This window comes from Camelus dromedarius, chromosome 22 (assembly GCF_036321535.1).
Source record: "Camelus dromedarius isolate mCamDro1 chromosome 22, mCamDro1.pat, whole genome shotgun sequence".
In the NCBI taxonomy this organism is placed as follows: domain Eukaryota; kingdom Metazoa; phylum Chordata; class Mammalia; order Artiodactyla; family Camelidae; genus Camelus; species Camelus dromedarius.
In genome coordinates this window covers 31,721,065-31,741,287 of record NC_087457.1, presented here as the reverse complement: position 1 = coordinate 31,741,287, position 20,223 = coordinate 31,721,065, and the positions used below count along the sequence as shown (strand labels likewise).

The window sequence follows — 20,223 nt, the reverse complement described above, 5'->3', positions numbered from 1 at the left end:
TAAGGATCAGACATCTTCAAATCTCCTACATACATCTCTTCCCACAGGACTGGGCAAAATGTTCCAGACATAGGTGCAAATCTACAAGTCATAAATGTGTATCTCTTAGATCTTTGTAAAAAATCTCTTCATGCACTTTGCTCAACTCTCTACAGTAACTGAAGCCCTTGCTGGGTTTGGTGACCAGGTGTCTCACTCGCGACGACAGTGATGCTGGGTTGATTATGGCTGTACCTTACAGCCAAGTTCAAAACAGCCTCCTTTCTTTCTTTTTCTTTTTCCTCCAGTACGAGAACACTGTGGCTTTGGTTGAACACAAGTTAAAGTAACTGGCTTTCATTTAGAGGGCATATTTTAAAAAAAAGCAACAACAGTATTTCCTTACAACACTGGACTCTTACTCAGCACAATGGGAGACTTGCCTTTTGGGAGGGTGGTAGACATGGATGGAGCAATAGATAAATGACCCTCATTTCCGTTTCACACCAAGGTAAGGGCTCACTGAGCAGAATGGCGGGTGAAGTCACCCCTGTTTTAATTCTCTCTCCCCAGCTGAACACATACAGTTAAATTGGTGTAAATGTTACAGGACATCTTTCAATTGACTTTTACAGATAAGTGGGGAAGGAAGATCTCATTTTGAAGAAAAATGTATTTCTTACAGAAGACCTTCTTAAGCCCTTAAGTATCAACTCCAGTATTTTTTTCAAATGTTTATGAAGCCACTGGCTTCCATTTTACACGCTAGTTGCATTTGGAAGGTGACATGAGTGAATACTGACGTGAATTTAAGTCCTTTAAATTGCAACAGGGAAGAATAGATTTAAATTGTAAGAAGGGACAGGAAAGGATCTTTCAAATGGGAGAGGATTCTGTGATATCTGAATTATTATTTCACAAAACCTTATGCAATTCCAGAAAAACAGGATAAGGGTTAATGCAAAGTGTTGCTTTCCTCTAAGTGGATGGATCATTTAAGTCTGTCCACCTAAACTCTTGGAAAATCTCTAAGGATTTTACCTGCTTGTCAAGGAACTCCTCCAACTTAGACCCCATCACCTTGTACATTGCTGCCCCCGCGCAAGTAGGGAGGCCATTTACCTTCACATATAACTTTCTAACAACAAACTTATATAGAAAAGCTGTCATAGGCATAGTTGAAAGGAAGACAAGACCAGGAATGAAGAAAATCAAATCTTTCTCTTTTTCCAATAAGGAAAAAAAAAGCTTAACCACAGATATTCTACTTATGTATCTTTAGATGCTTGTAGATCGTTATACCATTTCTAATTTTTAAAAGATTATTTTCTACTGCAATCCCTGATCGAAGCATAGACATCAATGACAAAAAGAACCCCCTGGAGACAGGCTCTTCCATCACAGCAATGCTACCCCGACCCCAAGGAAGGAAAGATTTTCAGTGTGACCGGAGGGAAAAAAAAAAAAACACAAATAATTACATCATTTTTCTCAGTTCCTGCACCTGCCAAGGCATGCTCAGACATAATCCACCTGTTACCATCACCCATGATCTATCGCACGGTTTTATTTAGGGTACTGAATATCATTTCTCTGTTTAAAATGATCGGCTTATATTTCCTTAAACAGGCTGCCTGGCCAAGAAGCAATCTTCTTATGTGCTATAAACAATATTAAAATAAGATATTTTACTTCTAAAGTAACATAGTCAATTGAGATGCCTTTTAAGGATGGAAATTACCCCGGCAATTTGCCACTTCATATCCCTGATGAACACTTCAGCTATTTGTCCATATGATACAGGGAGCTGATGGATTTAATTTAAAAATAGATCACATTCTATCTGTGTAGGTTATTGTGTCTCTGTTACAGAGTATCATTAACAAGTGTGCTAATGACTAAAATTTGGGCACCGGTTTATGCCTTCTATTATCACCTTCCTTTATTGCTTATATAAAACCTGTATTTACTGAATGTCAGTGGTCTCCAATGATATATACGTGAGTGTGTGTGGGGGTGCGTGTGTGTTAAGATAAAAGACCCAGTGAAGCTGAATGGCTCAAAATAATGAAAAAACTATCCTATATTTCCAACCTACCTATTTTATCATGTCAAATACAGTTTTCCAAAATAGTGCACTTACATACATTCAAAATCAACCTGGATAGCTGAGCCTTTCCCATATTGCTCTTAAACATTACCTTTAAGTTTCTGTTTCCCTCCGAAGAACACAAGAGCGTTTTCTGCAACGTTACATAAGCCCTGAACGGACAGGAGAGAAAACGCTGCCAACTCGGGGTGAAAGGGACCGTTCCCTCCAAAGCTGCCACTTGACACACACAAATCCCAGAATGTCTGACTCATTTAAAATTGCCAATACCTGGCCATTTGCAACCTATGGGGGAAAAAATGACAATTGCACTTTGACCCGCACAGTCAGGTCTGCCTGACGGGCTTAGAAAATGCATCAGAAAATATCCTTGACATTTATTCCTCAGAAGCTGATGAAAATCAGCTCTTCAGAAATGAAACCCTTATCGTCGTTGTACACTCTGAAAACTGACAGACCTTTGCTCCATCTCTATTAACACTAAACTGCATCCACGCGAATTAAAAAAGGATTTTTTTTAAAGGTGCCCCACGAAAACAGAATAAATACTCTCTCGGTCTTTGTTCTATCAGATGTCCATTCAGAGGTATCGATAACGGTTACATCACCAGATTTTTAACTACAACCAGCTCCCAACACCGCGATTGTGGTGCACACCAGGAATCCCTTGACCCAGGTCGACAAGCGTGAAAACATGAAATAAATGAAGGTTAACAAAGACAGGTCTGAAGAACGGCTCGCCCCAGTACCACAACGCTCTTATCACTAACACTCCACGATGCATCTGGGTACTTAAATCCGAAAGATTTGCAAATAGTGACAACATTCATGCCAGGCGTTACTGCAAGTGGGAAACTGGACTAAAGGGGACAAAAAATGCCTTCCAAGAGAGAAACATTCATTAGCCTTCCTGGCAAGTGTCTAAAGCAAACAAGGAAACTGCGAAATACTTACTTAGTGACAAATAAACCCTCTCCAGCACAGTACCTTTTTGTGTCTGTCCCTCTTCCATATTCTCTTCCATGGCGACCCTTCTTCAGCAGAATCTGGTACCCGGAATTAATCAAAAGCTCAATTGGATGTAGGAAAAGCGAGCGCTTTTTTTTCCCTGGGAAGCTCCCCCAGCAGTGGCTTGGGTAAGTCCTCGGAGCTTAGCTAAGGCTCCCTCGCGCCTCTTGTTTGCTTGGAGACAGGCTGTCAAGTGCAATTTCATTCAAATTACTCTTCCGTGAAGATTATCAATTTTTCTCCTCAACGCTGCCCATTGTGTACCACTGTAAGCAGGTATTCAAGCAAAGAGCCTGAGAATTTTGGGGGGAAATTTGGTCTGAATCCCAGTAGCCGAGGCTCTAGGATTCACAAGGCTTGCTTTGCATTTCAAATGGGGGAAAGAAACTGAGGTTTGTATGGAAATCTGGGCTTTAAATTGGAAGCAGGCTGAGCTGGGAACAGTTGGAGGGGTGTCTTCCTAACAGGAAGCAGACCACCAACCCAAAATCCCCCCTCTCTGCCACCAGAGTGGGAAAGCCCAGATTCCCGTAGGTTCTTTATGCTGCAGTGCTGCTCCGCACCCAGTCAGACACCTTGCAAACACGCGTCTTCCTTTTCTCTCCTCCCCAAGTCTCCAGTTAATGTGATTTAAAAGTGCCAAGAAAGGCTGCAATTATACCACCTCAGGCTTTATCCCTAGAAGGTTATCACCGAGAGAGGACGTGTAAGCTCACACCTCTCAGATTTAAAAAGATGGAGAGGTCTGATTTTCAAAAGAATGAGTATAAACCTTTAAGCCTGAAAGGCATGTTTGAAGCACTCATTTCCCTTCAGTGCCACAAGACTCTTAAAGGGAGAAGAACACTGGCATTTTTGTAAAAAGAATCTTTGTAATGTCTTGTTATAATTTTTGCCCACTGAAACTGCCAACTGGAAACGGGAATCTCTTGAAAGAGAATTGTTGCAAGGGTCAGTATTGGGGAATGAGAAGGAACAAATTCTAGGGAAGGGACAAGAGGAGAAGCAATTTACGATGGGATTCTGCAGTCGGATTTGGAATGCAAATCACAACGCTGCAGTCTGGCGATCAATTAGCATTTGTACTTCAGCCTGCTGAGTGACAGGGCACCATCCAGGGGTCTCAGGACTTCACAAAAGGTAGAGTAAGAAAATAAACAGTGTCTCTTTCAAGGGGCATCAACCTCGCCTCGAGTATAAAAGGGAGGAAGCATCCCTGTCTCTGTCTCCATCTCTAAACAAGCAAGCACCAGAGAAACACACACACGCGTGCACACACACGCACATGTGCACACACGCACACAACACACGCGCGCGCACACGCATAGCTGTAATTCTTTACCTTTAAAGAAAAGTAATTTGCATCCCAGTCACCCGCAGTGTCGGTTTCTTGCATCACAGCATCTGTTTCACATACACTTTTTAAAGTGGGTCAGCACGCGTTACCTGCCACCCTCAAAACCATCACAAAAGCAACTGTTGAGACGAAAGAGAATTCTTTACAATATTCTACTATCTTCCTCATGATGTCTCATAAAAGCCTGTTTAACCTTCTCACTCCTACAGTCATTTGCTATTTATTTTCCTCTATTCAAATGAACTTAACCTAAAGGTGAATGTCATTCAAATACATCAAAAAGCTATCTCCACTGAATGTGTTGCAGTTGTATTCAAGGGTTCCTGAGGGCTGCTTCCTTAAGGCACGGACTGGACAGGGGAACCCACAGGGGAATCACCGAGTCACCGCAGCACCCCTGACTCCCCTTACTTCTCCCTAGGCAGACATAACCTGGCGTCGAGTCAAAAAAGTGGGGCATCACTCCACACCTATAGGCTCAACCCCATCATTAATAGCAATGTCAGGCAAGAGATTCACCCCACTTTAAGTTTTTGAGCCCTTTACAATCTGGCAGGCACGTTCACTTGCATTAACCCACTTGTCAAACAAATAAGGGGAGTGCTGTTTTTCCCCTGTTTAATGCTAGGAAGAAACTGAGACTTGGGAGACCCAGGGACGGGGCCAGCAAACAGCCAAGTGCATCTTAGAATCCACGCCAGCAATTCCTCGTCTAACGCTCTGGATCGGGAGGCTGCTTTCCCTGCCTGCGTTACCCCATCAGGAGTGTCCGTGGCACCTCCACAAATCAGCTTCAGGTCACAGCTTCCTCTTCGCTGGGTATCCCGAGGGAAGGAGCAAAGGGAAACTCAGTGGGCCGGATGAATGGAAAGGTAAGTGTGACTTCTTTCTCTCCTGGAAACCTCGCAGCAGGGCCACAAATTGATCAAGATTGGGTTTTTTTTTTTTTTTTTTTTTGTCTAAAATAGACTTTTTCACACATTCATTGTTGAAAGAAGACAATCGCAACTTACACTGATTTTTCAAATATACAAAGAACCACCTCAAATCCAGGCTAAGAGGAGAAAGTCTTCCAAGGAGAAACAGCTTCCTTATGGCAGTCATTCTCACTGAGTGCAGACTAATTTTTTTTTAATTGTGGTAAAATAGATACGACATAACAGCACCACTTTAACCATGTTTCAGTGCACAGCTCTGTGGCACGAGGTGCATTCACACTGTTGTACAACCATCACCGCCGTTCTCACCCAGACCTTTCTCACCTCCCCGGAGGGAAGCTCTGTCCCCATGAAACATGAATTCCTTGTCTACTTCCCCCGCTGCTTGAGGGCAGCTGAGCTGCTGGGGCTGATTGTTGTGTTTGGAGCTGTTTTTTAAAGTCTTGATCTCATTTCAACTAAAAATATCTCTAACAGCCAAGTAATTCGAAACTAGTTAGGAAAGAAAAATGGTTGTGGAGCAGGGAGGGCATAGCTGAGAAGCAGAGCACGTGCTGAGCATGCACGAGGTCCGGGGTTCAACTCCCAGTCCTTCCATTTACGTAAATGAACCTAATTACTCCACCCCCAAAAATTTTTTTAAAAAGACAGAAAAATATGTATATGTTTAAAAAAGAAAAAAAAAAAAAAACTGAAAGGAAAAACCAAAAAGTAGAAAAGGGAGAAAACAATTTAAAAAAACAGAAAGGAAAAATGGTTGCCATTATTGTAGATAAATTTATGAATTTTAAAATAAGCTGACATGAACCTTAAGAATTGGCAATGCTCTGTTTCCTAGATTTTGCTTTTAAGACCTTCAAGATGAGACGCCAAACCTAATATTCTTTCCATTAGGTTATATTATGTTTGCCACACTCTATTTTCAGTCGCTGATTTTAAATATATATTTTATCAATAAGTTGTTTAAAAATAAGATACTAAATGTTAAATATGATTTCCCTTTCACATACCATCTAAGAAATATTTCTGATATATATGACTTGATTCCTAAGTAAACAAGAAGATACATTGCTTACTAAACCTAAACCCTTTGAGAAGATATTTGAAGTAATATATCAGATAAGAGGTTAATAACCAAAATATATTTTAAAAACCTTATACAACTCAACAGAAAACAAACAATTCAATTAAAAAATAGGCAGAGGCACTAAATAGACATTTTTCTAAGGAAGACATGCAGAGGCCAACAGGCACATGACAAGATGCTCAGCATCACTAACCATCAGGGAGATGCAAATCAAACCCACAGTGAGATACCACCTCACTCCTATCATCAAAAAGGCAAGAAATAATAAGTGTTGAGGAGGATGTGGAGAAAAGGCAACCCTCATACACTGTTTGTGGGAATGTAAATTGGTGCAGCCATTATAGAAAACAGTATGAGGATTCCTCAAACAATTATGACTAGAACTACTATACGATCTGAGCAATTCTACTTCTGGGTACCTCCCCGAAGAAGATGAAAACACTAATTCAAGAAGATACACGCACCCCTACATTCATCACAGCATTATTCATAGCAGGCAAGATAGTAACGAACCTAAGTGCCCAGCAATGGGTGAGGGGATGAAGAAGATGTGAGATACAATGGAATCCTATCAAAGGCCAACAATTTAGAAATCTCAGTTAAGCCTAGCCTTACATACCACGCTGGATATTGCAAAAGACAAGCTTGCAAAAACAAAAACAAAAACAAAAAACAAATCAGAACAGAGTGACAGAGAGACAGAACAAGCTAGACAGGGAGTCAGATCTAATGTTTGCAAAGCTTGTCACAAGTTCTGAGTTTTGAAATACTGATTTTAAATCTTGCTTTGAATGTTCCTGCAGACACAGATGATAGGAAAAATCCTTTGAAAAAGCTGATTACGCTACACGGTGCATAAAGAAATGATGAGGAAAAATCAGATTCAAGTCTTAGCTTTATAACAAGCATTCTGGTCTTTTTGGTTTTACATTAGATTGCAAGACCTTTCACAGCTGAAAAAAAAAGAAATACCAGAGCCTACGCTTACATTTCCAGAGATCACCTCGGGTAACCTAAGCACGCTTCTTATGTCACAAAAGGAAACTACTCACAGATTGACAACTTCTCCTCAAAACGCCCTCACCGATGCACCCAGCAGGGAGTAAGCAGCTTCTCCCAGCGGGCGGTCAAGACGAAAGGCCCTTGCTTTCCTATGTCTAAGAAGGGTGTGTGATTCTAGGCACTGTCTCTTTTTTTGTGAGTTGGGTATCTTGTAGATATCTGGGGGTTATCAGTCTTGAGTAAGAGGTCTTTGTGATCTATTCTCCATTAATTAGGACAGGACAAATACCCCCAAGTTCTTCAAGTACCAGAAACAGCCAGAAGACATTCTCCCAGGAAAGGTTTAATGGCAATGATGTAGGGTCTATGTGGATGACAGACCATGGCTCCACTCAAGCCTTTTCAAACAACACAAGGCATTTGCATCCTAAAAGTCCCTTTGCTCCACGGGCACTGTACTAGGTTAAGTGAGCCCTGAAGGACGCCCCTTGGTTCCAATCTGGTTGTGCAACACTCACTCAATCCATCAGTTTGCAGCTGTGCTGTATGGTTTTCTTCGGAAGCTCGCGTAACCCACGGCACCCCACTGCAGTCGCCCTAGATGGAGTGCAAGGTTGTTCAGGGTCTGATACTGCAAATATTAAGCGGAAACCCATTTACTTCCTCCCTCCATCGCACTGCCCGAATGTCAGTCTCATTTGTCTAGCACAACTCGTATTTGCCAAGTATCATACATCTTCTTCATCTGTAACGTTTCAATATGGATACTGTTTCAGTGTGTCTTTCCTCTGCCTGTCGCTGAGAGCAGAAACCACAAGTTGCACTTTTTTCTCTCTCACCATTCACGAGGCGAAAGAGGACAGACCTACTTTGAAGCGAGGAGATTCCCAGGGACCAAGTTGAACTCTTCTTATTCCATAACCTTCAACAAATAGTTGTGTGGTGCCCACTGTAAGCTCGGCACGTTTTTATCTTAGCGACTATTTGAGAATAAATGGTTTCCATCGTCGAGGTCATGAGACTGAGACTTAGAGAAGCAAGTAATTTGCAGAAGTGATTTGAATATAGGATCTCCCAAAATGTTAGTTTGAATATAGGATCTCCCAAAATGTTAGTTTTCGTTATATTAAATGACTTAGTAAAAAAAAGCAAAAAAGTGTTTACTCATCAAGTCCCCAAAATAAGTGATATAAAATATATTTAAAAGTTCGCCCTTGTTTCACTTGTTAACAGTCTTAACACTTGTAGCTAAATACGTAGGGTGTCATCATAAATTTCTGAAGTATTTTCCCAGGCACCTCTGATTGTACATCCTGTGTAGACCACGCAGGATCGCCAATATACTTTGCATCGTAAATTTTAAATTTTAAAAAGATGTTATCCTAAAATACAAGATTTTCAAGGCAGTCTGGTCCAGGGAGAGTCTTTTCATTCATTCATTCATCAGCTATACATTGAGTGTTTTTCTTCCTCTAGATACAAACCTAACTTCTGGGGCATGTTCAACGCAAACATCTGCCAGGTCCCTGTTCTCATGGTATTTACAGTCTAGAAGAGGGAGGTGAGAGGCTAAATGAACAAATATATTCAAAAGATGGCTGCACCCAGAGGGTCTTCCACAGCCCATCACAAACCCTCACTTGGCCCAGTGGCACTGTGAGACTGTTCCCCGTTAACGCCCTGAGCTTTCTGAGCTCTACACGTGAGCACACAGTTGCTTCTGCGGCCGGCATCTCCTTGCCTACTTCTGCGCGTCTGGATTCTGCCCACTTTCCCAATGCCTTGTCCTTCTTGAGCCTCCCAGATGGCAGCAGCCTCCCCTTTCCCTAAATGTCCACAGCCCTTGAGCCCTTGCCCTGGGCCTCTTTGCTGCTGGCTCATAGCTTTTCAGCCTTAATGTTTGATCATGTTGGCACATGTCATGGCTCCAACCAGACCACAGCGTAGTTGAGAACGAGAACCAAAGACACTGATCTTTTCTCTGCCTCCCCTCCCCAGGCAGCTCAATGTTTATGAATGAAGCATCATTAGGGAGGAAAGAGGGCTTCTACGTCCCTACAATCCAGTCTGACGCTGAAGTGTTTGAGAGGGTCCTTTAGCTTGTGCTGCTGATACACGAGGTTCTTGAGTATCATCCACAGTCATAATGATTAATGTGTGTCTAAAAACCTCTGGTATGAAATGGTCATCAGTAGAATTTTATCAATTATTAGCCAGGAAGGAAAACAATGAATGAGAAGCTTGAGCAATCAGCAGTGGTCTTAAATGTTATGTTTTCTGTCTTTGTCTTTCTGTCTTTCTGTTTTGTAGTTGTTTGGGTGTGGTACAACATAACATCTTTAAGTGGAACAGTTTCAGGTCAGGTTGAAATCAAAGCTGTAGTTTTAAAGCAAAAAAAAAAAAAAAGTGGCCTGTGCATTCAATCTCTAAAACCATTCACTGTCAATCTGTATCCTGAGGCTTAAAAAGACACTAAAATATTATCTAGTGCACAAATCCACCCTGTGTGTGTGTGTGCACGTCCTGCAGTAGGAGCAGGATCGAGGCACACGCAAGCCTCCATGACTCCAAGGCTATCACACTTTCCATTATAAAACACAGCTTTTCAAGTACAGCGGTCAGGCGGCGATCCACATTTCAAAGTTGTTAATGCAGTAATTTCAACACTACGTTGACTTCTGATTACATTTACTAAAAGGAGGTAAGTACTGACATATGTAAAACCAAAATAGTACATAAAACTGGGTCATGGAAGCAAGTGGTAACAAGCAGCCGTCTCTGGATGGTCTAGAGAGGAGGGAACGCAAAAACGTCCAATTTGTGCAGTGAAATCTAAAACACCTTTTGTAAGTCAACAAAAAGAAGTTTCTCGTGTCTCAAAAAATAGAGCTTACTGAGATTCTTATTAATGAACCCATGTTATAACCTCCATGTCCAAACATGTCACTACAGGGAGCCTTCGGGGGAAAAATGAGCCCTGATGGTGACTGACTTCCTCGCTAGCAGACATTCCGTCAGGCGCCCTGCTGTGCGCTCCGACGTCCCACTACTCCTTGTACGATTTGAGGCAAGGACGTTCAGTCTCCATTTCCTCAAGTACAAAATGAATGTAACAGTACTCACCCCGCTGTCTCCCCAAGGCAACTGCACCCAGCACCAGAGACCGTGCTCCGTGTATTCTGTACATCATCTCATCTTATCCTTCTGACATCTTCACGAGACAGGCATCATTCATTAAAGCCATTGAGAGATGAGGGAATTAATGCTCCAGGTGAAAGGAGATGAAAAAGTTCTTTCAAACATATAAAATGCTGTACAAAAATGATGCAATTATAACCACTGTCAAAAATAAATCTAATTATAACCGTTGTTATAATTAAATGGGGAGAAGTCAGTCCTGCTGTTTGAAAAATGTTAGCACCAGCGCATCCTAGAAATTGCAAACTGACAGCAGTGTATTTGTCCACGTGATCCAATTCAGAAGATCAATGCACAACCTTTAGGGCTTACTATACGCCAGTCACAGTTCTTAGCAGCTTTGTCCATAGTTTTACTCAATAATCAAAATAACCCCGAGGCACAGTCTGGTTATCCCCATTTTACAGATGTGGAAACAGAAAGAACTTGCTCCAGGGAAATGTTTCTAAAGGGCAGAGCTGGGATTCGAGACCAGCCAGGCTGGTTCCTAAGCCTGCGTTCTTCATCATAACACTGAACTACTTTTGGGAAGGAGGTGCTGACGGATGTAAACCAACCAGCTACTTCTTCGGCAGGCCTAGGGAGTGAATGGCAGGATGATTTTTCCCCACGCAGAAGCCTTTGGGCCCCTCTCTGGGTGCAGGGAGGCCAGCACGGTGCCCGGAACAGGGCTCAGTTGAGCAATCAGTTTCCAGCGGCAGCGCTGGCAGCTCTGATTCTCCGACGCCTCCTTACGGTCCTGTTTCTCATTTGTAAACGAAGAAAAAGCAAGCCTATGTTCATCGGGGGTTTTGGAGGATCAAGTGCATTCCACACCGATCTTGCTGCAGGCACAGCTGACCCTCAGTAAGTATTAGACTCCTTCCTCCGACCTCAAATGTGACATCAGTTCAAATAATTTACTCTCCCCTAAACTGCTTAGAAAAGATGAGAGACAGGCTTCAGGTCATGAAGAGTTGGGTTTTAAATGAACTGTTACTATCTTGAGTCACAGGGAATCCGCCCTGCAAAAATAACGTTATCCTGAGTATCTATAAATAGGATTTTTTTTCTCCCTAAAACAGTGTGCATTGATTTTCTCTGGGGTCAGTAGGTTCCCTTGGATAGACTTGTGGACTGATCTGGTCTAGCAGTTCCTGGGTCAGTTCAGCACTTGCCACAGATCTGCCTAAACCAACTGACCACAGAGTAGAACTGTCCTGTAACTGTTACCAGGCGGGTGGGAGTGCTCATAAACCGCACTGATGCAACTGAGAGTGTCTGACATTTCATACCATAAACTGTCCGAGGCTTGGCAGAGGGCATAATTTTGACGTGACCTCATTTTAAAACCTTAAGAGTTCCCGAAGTATAAAAAATTATGCACGTGACAATCTCACCATGTTGTTTCAAGAGAACGGTTCTTCTTTGCAGGGTGGTTCTACTGTTTACAAACAGAACAAGATCGCTAACGATGGTCACAACAGAAATAATAAGCCCTGACGCTCGGAGAAGCCCTTTCGATATGCCAGGCGCTGTTGTAAGAACATCTTCCCAGTTAATCTTCACAACCACTCCATGAGGTAGGTACTGTTATTACCCCCACTGCAGAGATATCAAAACTGAGGCACAGAGTTGATTCAGAGCAGGCAGTCTGTCTGCAGAGGCCATACCTTTCCATCCATTTTACAGACATAAATGTGCACATAGAACAGAGGGCCCTTATTACGTCTGTGATCCATGCAGGCCACCATTCTGTGCAGATTTATTTTCCTTCTTGCATTTGTTCAGCTTCTTACGTGGTCTCCATTGCTCTGATTTATTGCTCCATTATATTTCCTGACTTATTTTCGCCTGTAGTCTGATATAGATCCTTGATTAACGGGGCGAATAGTCCCGTTAAAAAAAGAGAGGGGTACTGAATAACTTTATATTTAATTTGGCAGTTTTTACTCATCCCTTGAACTGAAAAGGAAATCCAAATTGCTGATCACGTTTGATACACTTCTCTCATTTATTTATCTATTTTTTTAAAAACGTAGACAAAACTTCCTTTTAATTGGAAATAATATAGCAGCTATTTCTACTTGCCCTTTTATTGTCAACTAGTAATTAAAGCTGGAGTTTTATCAAAACAGAGTGGTTGAGAGAAATGCCCCTTATTTAATTACTGTGAATCCCTGTAGAGCTACACTCTGGATAAATTAAACCCACTTGATAGAAACAAAATGATATTTGACTCTGATAGATTACATATTTAAGCCAGAAGACACCAAGAAAGAACAAGAAAAAACTGTTAGTCAAAACTGAAGGCGCTGTGAGTGGCTGCGGCGTTTACCGTACCACCACCACCTCCTTTGGCACGTTGTTTTAAACAAAAGCTTAAAGGACTAGACTTACATTCCCAGAGTCTAAATATCTTTATGACTGACTGTAGAGCGTAATTCACTTTGAACAGACCGATGCCCCCGTGAATCAAATACAACTTCCTCAACGTGAAATTGAAAACATTCCACCGACAGGCTCTCTGTCAGGAACACGCCGTCTTCCTTCTCCGCTGCGTAAAGCCAACCCAGGCCTTCGTCAGATTAGCTGACAGGCTTCTCCCACTCCTCTCCAGCCCCCAAGAAGGTCCCCTGCAATTCGATTTCCAAACACTCCACTCCCTACAGTCGCTCTCGGAAGTCACGAATGGAACTCTGGCTTCTGCGTTTACAGGCCCGTTTACCTCTTAGTTCTAGGTGACTTCTTAGCATTGGACGTACCTCACTGATGCTCCACTGCCGTGATCTTTCCCGACCGCCAAGTCCCTGTCTCCTTTTCTCATTTGTTCCTTAAAATTCTGGCTCTCTAATCTCTTAAAGAATCCAGCAATTCACTCAATAACCAGCAAACAAACAAACGAAAAACCATTATTCTCGGGCTGACTGATTCTAAAAGTAATTTTCAATCTGGACCTCTCACAAGTAATTGAGATTTAAACCTTAACCTCAAGCAAATAAGTTAATAAATTCTGATTAATAAATTAATAAATCACTGAATAAGATAGTAATTTTCCCTGTTATAAATTAATTGACCTTAAAAGGGGAAGTTAAATTTTTTTTCTTTATAAATACAAGGAATGTAAAACAAGATAGTGTAGTATATAATGTAGTGAACATCTGAAAAATATCCTGGCTATTCCAAGGATTTTGTTCTAGGACAATATGTTATTATATTATGTTATAATTAATAATATTAATAAATATATTATTTCAACTCAAAATTATTAGCAAAGTTCATATGTATCAGAAATTGTGCAGGGAACACACAACACAGAAATTAAGTGTATCAGCCATCCAAGAACTTACATCTACTTAGGATCTGTAAGAAAGAACCAATAATAGCTGGAAAAATAGGAAGGAAAGATCAATTTGGGTATAATTTTATTCTTCTAGAAAATTTTAACATAGGTGACAGAAGCTAGATGATTTTATATCTTGATCTCTGTTTTCCCATTCCCCAAAACCATACAACCTTTTTGATTTATTAAGAATAAATATTATATTTATCTGTTACATCATTCAAGGCTCTTTTGGTGCAGGAGATAGAGCCCGATCTCCAGCAAGCTGAGACCAAACGGGAGTTTCATGTGGACATCTACAAAGTGGACTGATCACGGCAGAGGAGCGTCTGGTCACAGGAATGCCTGCCTGCACCCAAAGAGATGGGAAAGAGGTTCCAGCCTCTACTCTTCCTGTCATGTGACGTCCTCATCTCTGTTCCAGACGTTTCCCCCCAAGCAGGGAGCATGGTTAACAACACCCATCTGCAATGTTCATATCTCAAAGCAACAACAGAAGAGTCATTCTGAATTGGGGGGGGGGGATTTATTGGGAGGATCATTTCCCCCAAATGTGAAAAGATTCTGTTCCCAGCAGACAGGAGGAGCTGGGCAGGCAATGGTGCACGTCTTCCCTGATTAGGCTTTGGACAAAAGGCAAAAATACCATCAGTGAGAAATTCTGGTTAAAGCTGTTAGAATGGGTGAAGACTCCGGGGGAGGAAGTTCAGGAAACAAGACAAGCTGAGTAAGAATCCGAGCCGGTGGGAAGGGCAGAGGGGTAAGAGTCAGCAGGGAAAATTAGCGGAAGTGAGAGAAGACGTGTGTCCAGCAGGTCCAGGGAAGACCTCCCCCGCCGCTGCTCCCCACCACGGCAGAACTCTGTCTCCGCATAGGAAGACTCACGGACCATTGGCCTGCATTAAAATTGACAACAAGTTAAATCCTTTCCATCAGCATTAAGAAAATACCCAGTACAAGGCATTCTGCTAGGAACTGCTAAAGATTAAAAAAGAAAAAAAAAAAAAGTTGACCAAGAAACAGATACGGGGCGTGGGGCGGGTACACCTCAGCGGTACAGCACATGCTCAGCATGTGTGAGGTCCTGGGTCCAGTCCCCAGTACCTCCATTAAAAAAAAAGAGAGAGAGAGAGAAACAGATTCCAATCTCAAAACCTAATCATTAGGATAGGTCACATATACGGTCCAATACCTCGTATTGTTACCTAGTGCCACTAGACTGGTATCAAAAAGAAGCCATCAGAGGCAGAACCGAGGATGGCGGGAGTAGATCCGCTCATCTGGGATAAGATCAAGGAAGACGCAATGCTGCAGCAGACTCGGGACTCTCTACCAACGCACGGGGCTGCACTGAGGTTCTCAGCATCATGGAGAAGACTAAGCAAACGGTACCTCTGGCACTGAGGTAAACAAGGCCAGAGGGCGTGCAAGCGTAGGGTGACAGTCCATCTTGGAAGTCAAACCAGATCAGACGCGTGCTTGATCAAGGTCCTGGACAGCCTACTGCTCTTTTCCCTGTCCTCACAGTCAGCGGCTTGTCTTTGCTCTCCTGGTGTTTTGGCTCCGCTGTGCTTTCTGAGGATGTGCAGAGACTCCGTAAAATGCTGGTCTGTTTGTGCTGCCTTATTTTTAAGTCTCTATACCACATCCCTAATCCAGCTCATAAAGCAGTCTTTAATCCCTCATGTTTATATCTTCCTAGCCCACAGATATCTTTTTCGGAATAAGGCAAGGTAGGAACATGCAAACAGATAAATATTTTTAGTCGGGTCTAATTCAGCTTCACATTGTTCCCAATAGAAAAATTAAGGTGTATCATTTTCCCATTTAACAAATAAGGAAATTAAGGGACAGAGAATTTAAGCAGCGTGCTCTGATAGTACAGTGAGTCACTGCAGAAACTGAGTCATTGTGACCATCTGAACATCTCTCTCGAACCACCAGCCTCAAAATTACTCCGAGTGACACCTCAAGGCGGCAATACCTGGTACATAAAACCAACACATAGTTGCCAGGACTGAGCGAGGAGAGGACAGAGAGAAAAGTCAATCTTAACTTGGGCCAGCAAGATCTTAACTTAGGCCACTGTTTCTTGAACTATAAGTGAAGAAAGTGGGTTAGAAATTTCCCAAGTCCTTCCAGAGAAATGCTGCGGTGCGCAGGCTCCAAGCTAGTGTGCTGGGAAAAGCCAGCGTCCCGGGCTCCAGGTGGGTACCACTGAGGTACAGGGGATGCCAACACCGCGACTTGAGAGGCGAGCGGGCACTCAGCCTTGCCCAAGTGGGTTCTGACCACCCACCCGAGAGAGAGGTGCTAGTGTTCACTCAAATATTTATTTGTCAGGCCTTTAATCTGAAAACGACGGCATGGCTTTCACAAAGCAAAGCAAAATCTCCTCTGGAACGTCCCCACGCCTCGCTCCTGGCTCCCAGCCCAGCGTGGGGGAGGGGAAGTGCCTGCTTCAGCAAAAGGACAAAAGGCCCCACCGTCCCTTAGAGCTGTCCCACTGCTTTTTTTAGTTTGCTTTATTCTTGGCTTGTTGGCTTGCTCGGGTGGTTACAAAATCTTTAAACAGTGAGAAATGGCGCTGAATTCTCAGTCCTCCTACTCAAGGATGCAGCCTGCTGGCGGGCTCCCAGCGTGGGCTGCCTCTCTGACCTTCACAGATGGGTTCCCCTTCCTTACTCCTTTTGTATCACATGTGTGTTGTGAACTCACGTCGCTGCAGTGTGTCCACAGTGTCTCCATTATACTCCTAATCCTGAATGGAATGGATTAAACTATCGCATTCTCTCACCTGCCCACTTTTCCCATAACAAAGATTTTTCAAAAAAAGAAAGGAAAAACAACTTAAGTTGACACTGACAAGAGCTGCCAGAGCCTTAATCATAAAAATAATAATAATGATAATAAATATTAGAATTATTATGACCATAATAAAACAGATCACATCCCTTCTTCATTTTATTGACATTCTCATAAGTCTTTCACATCAAAATCTCCCCCACAGAGAGGGAAGAATAAAGAAGCAAGAAGGCCACTTGGTTAAAGGGTGCGCATGAATCTTCGGTGGAGAGGTAACCGCCTCCCCCGCGCCATGCTCCAATCTTTCCTGGATGTTCCCTGAGCACTCCAGCCCCTGTGCCTTTGCTCATAGTCCTCTCTCAACCAGGAACACACTTCCTGATCTATATCAAGCCCACTTATTCCTCTAGCTCAGTTCCACTCTCTTCTGCTCCCCAGGCATTCATTCCTTTTTTTGTTCATTCTTTCATTCAGCAAGTACTCTTTAAGGTCTGCCACCTGGCAGGAATTCTCTTAGGCAATGGGGAGCCAAAAGCAAACAAAAAAGACAACATCTCTACCCTCTTGGTGTAGAGGTCAAGAGACAAATGAAAAAAAAAAAAGTATTAAATAGACCCTATTGTAGGACACATAGTAGTATATTCTAAGAAGATGAATACAAAAAAACAATAGGAAAAAATATGAAATTTCCAGGGGAATGTGTTGAATTATTAGATAGGATGACCAGGGAAGGTGACACTGAGACCATGAGTTTAGGTGAAGCCCTGAAGGCGTGCAGATCGAGCCGTGTCCATATTTGGGAGGACTCTGGACTGAGACAGGAATGCAAGGTTTTTAAGGTGAGGATGTGTTTGAAGACGCCCAGGGACAGCCAGGACACTAGCCAGCTTAGGCGCAGTGAATGAACGGGAGGGCGCATGTGATGTCAGACAGACAGCGGGGTGTGGTGTGCTGGGCTTTGTGGGTCACTTAAGAGTTCTGGCTTTTACTAAGAATGAGTTGAGAGCTATTGGAGGATTTTAAGCTGAGAAGTGATACAGTATTTACTTTTAATAGGGTCCCCAGGTGTAGAAAGATGAATAAGACCTGCCCCTTGAGGCCCACGTCCTGATCCCCAGGACCCATGAAAATGCTGCTTCCCAGAACAAGGGGGCTTCGGCAGATGTGATTACATGAAGGATCCTGAGGTGGAGACATTATCCTGGAACATCTGGGTGGGTCCAATGTAATCACAAGGGCTCTGTAAGGGGAAGGCGGGAAGGTCGGAGGCAGAGCAGATGTGACAACAGAAACAGAGATGAGAGAGAAACAAAGACACAAGAGAGAGAGGCAGATTACACTCCTTTGTGATGATGAAGGAAGGGACCACGAGCCAAGGGATGCAGGTAACCTCTAGAAACTGGAAAAAACAAAGGAACAGATTCCCCTCTAAAGCCTCCAGAAGGTACCCCCCAGCTGACAGCTTGCTTTTAGCCTAGTGAAACTCATTTCAGACCTCTGACCCACAGGGCTGTGAGATAATGAATTTGTATTGTCTTAAGCTCCCAAATTTGTGGTAATTTGTTAAACAGCCAGAGGGAACCAATCCACCCACCTGCCGTGCTGAGGACAGACTACAGGGAGCAAGAGTGGAAGCTGGGGCACCTTTTCCAGGATGACTGAGGTCACCCAGGGGAGAGAGATGGACGGATGCAACCGACAGAGTCCCTGTGGCATTAGTCAGACGTGGTCAAAGTCTGGAAATATTTGGAAGGTCACACTGACCGAATTTTCTAGAGCTTGCTCAGGATGGCTGTGTGAAAGAGGAGTTACAGAAGCCTGGGCACCAGGAGGGGTTTGCTAGCAAATGGGGTGGGGTGGGAGGAGCTGGGGGAGGTGAGAATGAGTGATCCCTCCTCTCTGTCGCATACAGCACTCGGTCGTTGTCTCTGGCACTTACTACAGAGTCATGTGTGTCCATGTCTGTCCTCTGGCCCAGGTGACAAGCACTGGGACCTCTCCTGTGCATTTGCCACTTTGCTAGCTGCACAATTACGCACAGGGGAAAGTCGCTGTTTAACCCATGAACCACACACGATGAGAGGACAAATTTTGGAAATAAAACCTGCTCTTACAGGATTATCTGCACCATGGGACCCAAAGCCAGACTTCCACATTGTTTGATTCCATGAAGACACTAGATCAGCACCTTGCAAAGGGCAGCCATTCAATTGCTGGTGGTCAGATCGCACACACGCTCTTCCAGTGAATTATCATGATTGAGTCATCATTTCTGCTTGTGTTTTCCAAGAAAGAGAGTTGAGAGAAAGAAGTAAAGCTATTCTTAACCTATTTATGAGAATTTACCATTCATTTTGAAGTGATTCCATTTCTCCCATGGGAAAAATACAAGTAAGCATTATATTGTCACCTAAGCTGCAGCCAGTAAGGTTGTTTGGACTTGAAAGGTATCACTAATTGCAGATAAATCTTAATTTGTAACCTCGCCCCAAGACTGCCATGATTGTGAAACGTGTTTCCCTTGGCGGCTGAGGAACTAACCTCCCTGAGGTCGACCCCATGGATCCAACCGTCTACCAGAGAGACGCACTTAGCTTCCACAGGCATCCCGGACTCAGCCTTTCCAAACTGCACTTCTGCTCCCCTTCACCTGAAGTGCCCCCCAACCCAGAAGAAATCTGCTCTTCTCCTCCTGTCCTTTATCTCTGGAATTGAAAACTCAATATTTCCATTTGCTCAGGAAAAATAAAAATAGAAATAAACCCACCCTTGCTCACCCAAAAACTTACTGCCCTCAACAAGGAAGTTGCAACTTGTCTTCCTTTCACCTGCACTAAAATGCTCCTTGTGGGCGATGGAATCAGCAATCCCCTCCAGAGGAGCAGTGCTGAGTGTAAGCAGGTGTCATTCAACTGTGCGAATATGTCCCCATTCACGTTTAATCAATGACTCCCTCCTGGCCATGAGGAAAGCTTTATGTACATAAAGGATATGGTGTTTCTAAGAGGGAGGTTGTGAATCTATATATGATACTAACTCTACCTTCAGGACTAAATCGAAAGAAATGGCTATTAGAGCCTCCTTTCCCCACAATTCTCTTATCTTAATATTGCTAGTGTATTTCACTGAAGGCGATTCAAGATAAAGTAAAAGTTAATAGGCCCCTTCCCACGCTGGGCTTTTAAATAGGTGGTATTCTGCCGATTCATCAAGCAGAAGCAAACAATCGCCTCCAGCACGACAGGGAGAACATTTTGTTAGATTTGCTGATAAGTATTAGAAAAGAGCAATTAGCTACAACTCACTCTACCGTATTAAAGCGATTTTCTCAAAGTTAACAGTGAACCTAAACCATGATAAATTCTGCAGAACACAGGAAAATGCCTCATTTGGAAATTCAGAAATCATTTCTATCAT

General features: G+C 43.0%; 1 protein-coding gene across 2 annotated transcripts in view; it reads right to left on the bottom strand.

Annotated features, from left to right (window-relative positions):
* Positions 1–20,223, bottom strand: part of GPM6A (glycoprotein M6A) — a 222,098-nt gene that overhangs the window by 113,924 nt on the left and 87,951 nt on the right. Inside the window, exon 1 of one of the 2 annotated variants that reach the window (XM_010974534.3) lies at positions 3,077–3,728. The exons of the other annotated variant lie outside the window; for it this stretch is intronic. Within the exon in view, the coding sequence (XP_010972836.1) occupies positions 3,077–3,113 (37 nt within the window). The 5' untranslated portion in view covers positions 3,114–3,728. Of the gene's footprint in view, positions 1–3,076; positions 3,729–20,223 lie in introns of those variants that run through there. 2 annotated transcript variants of the gene reach the window in all.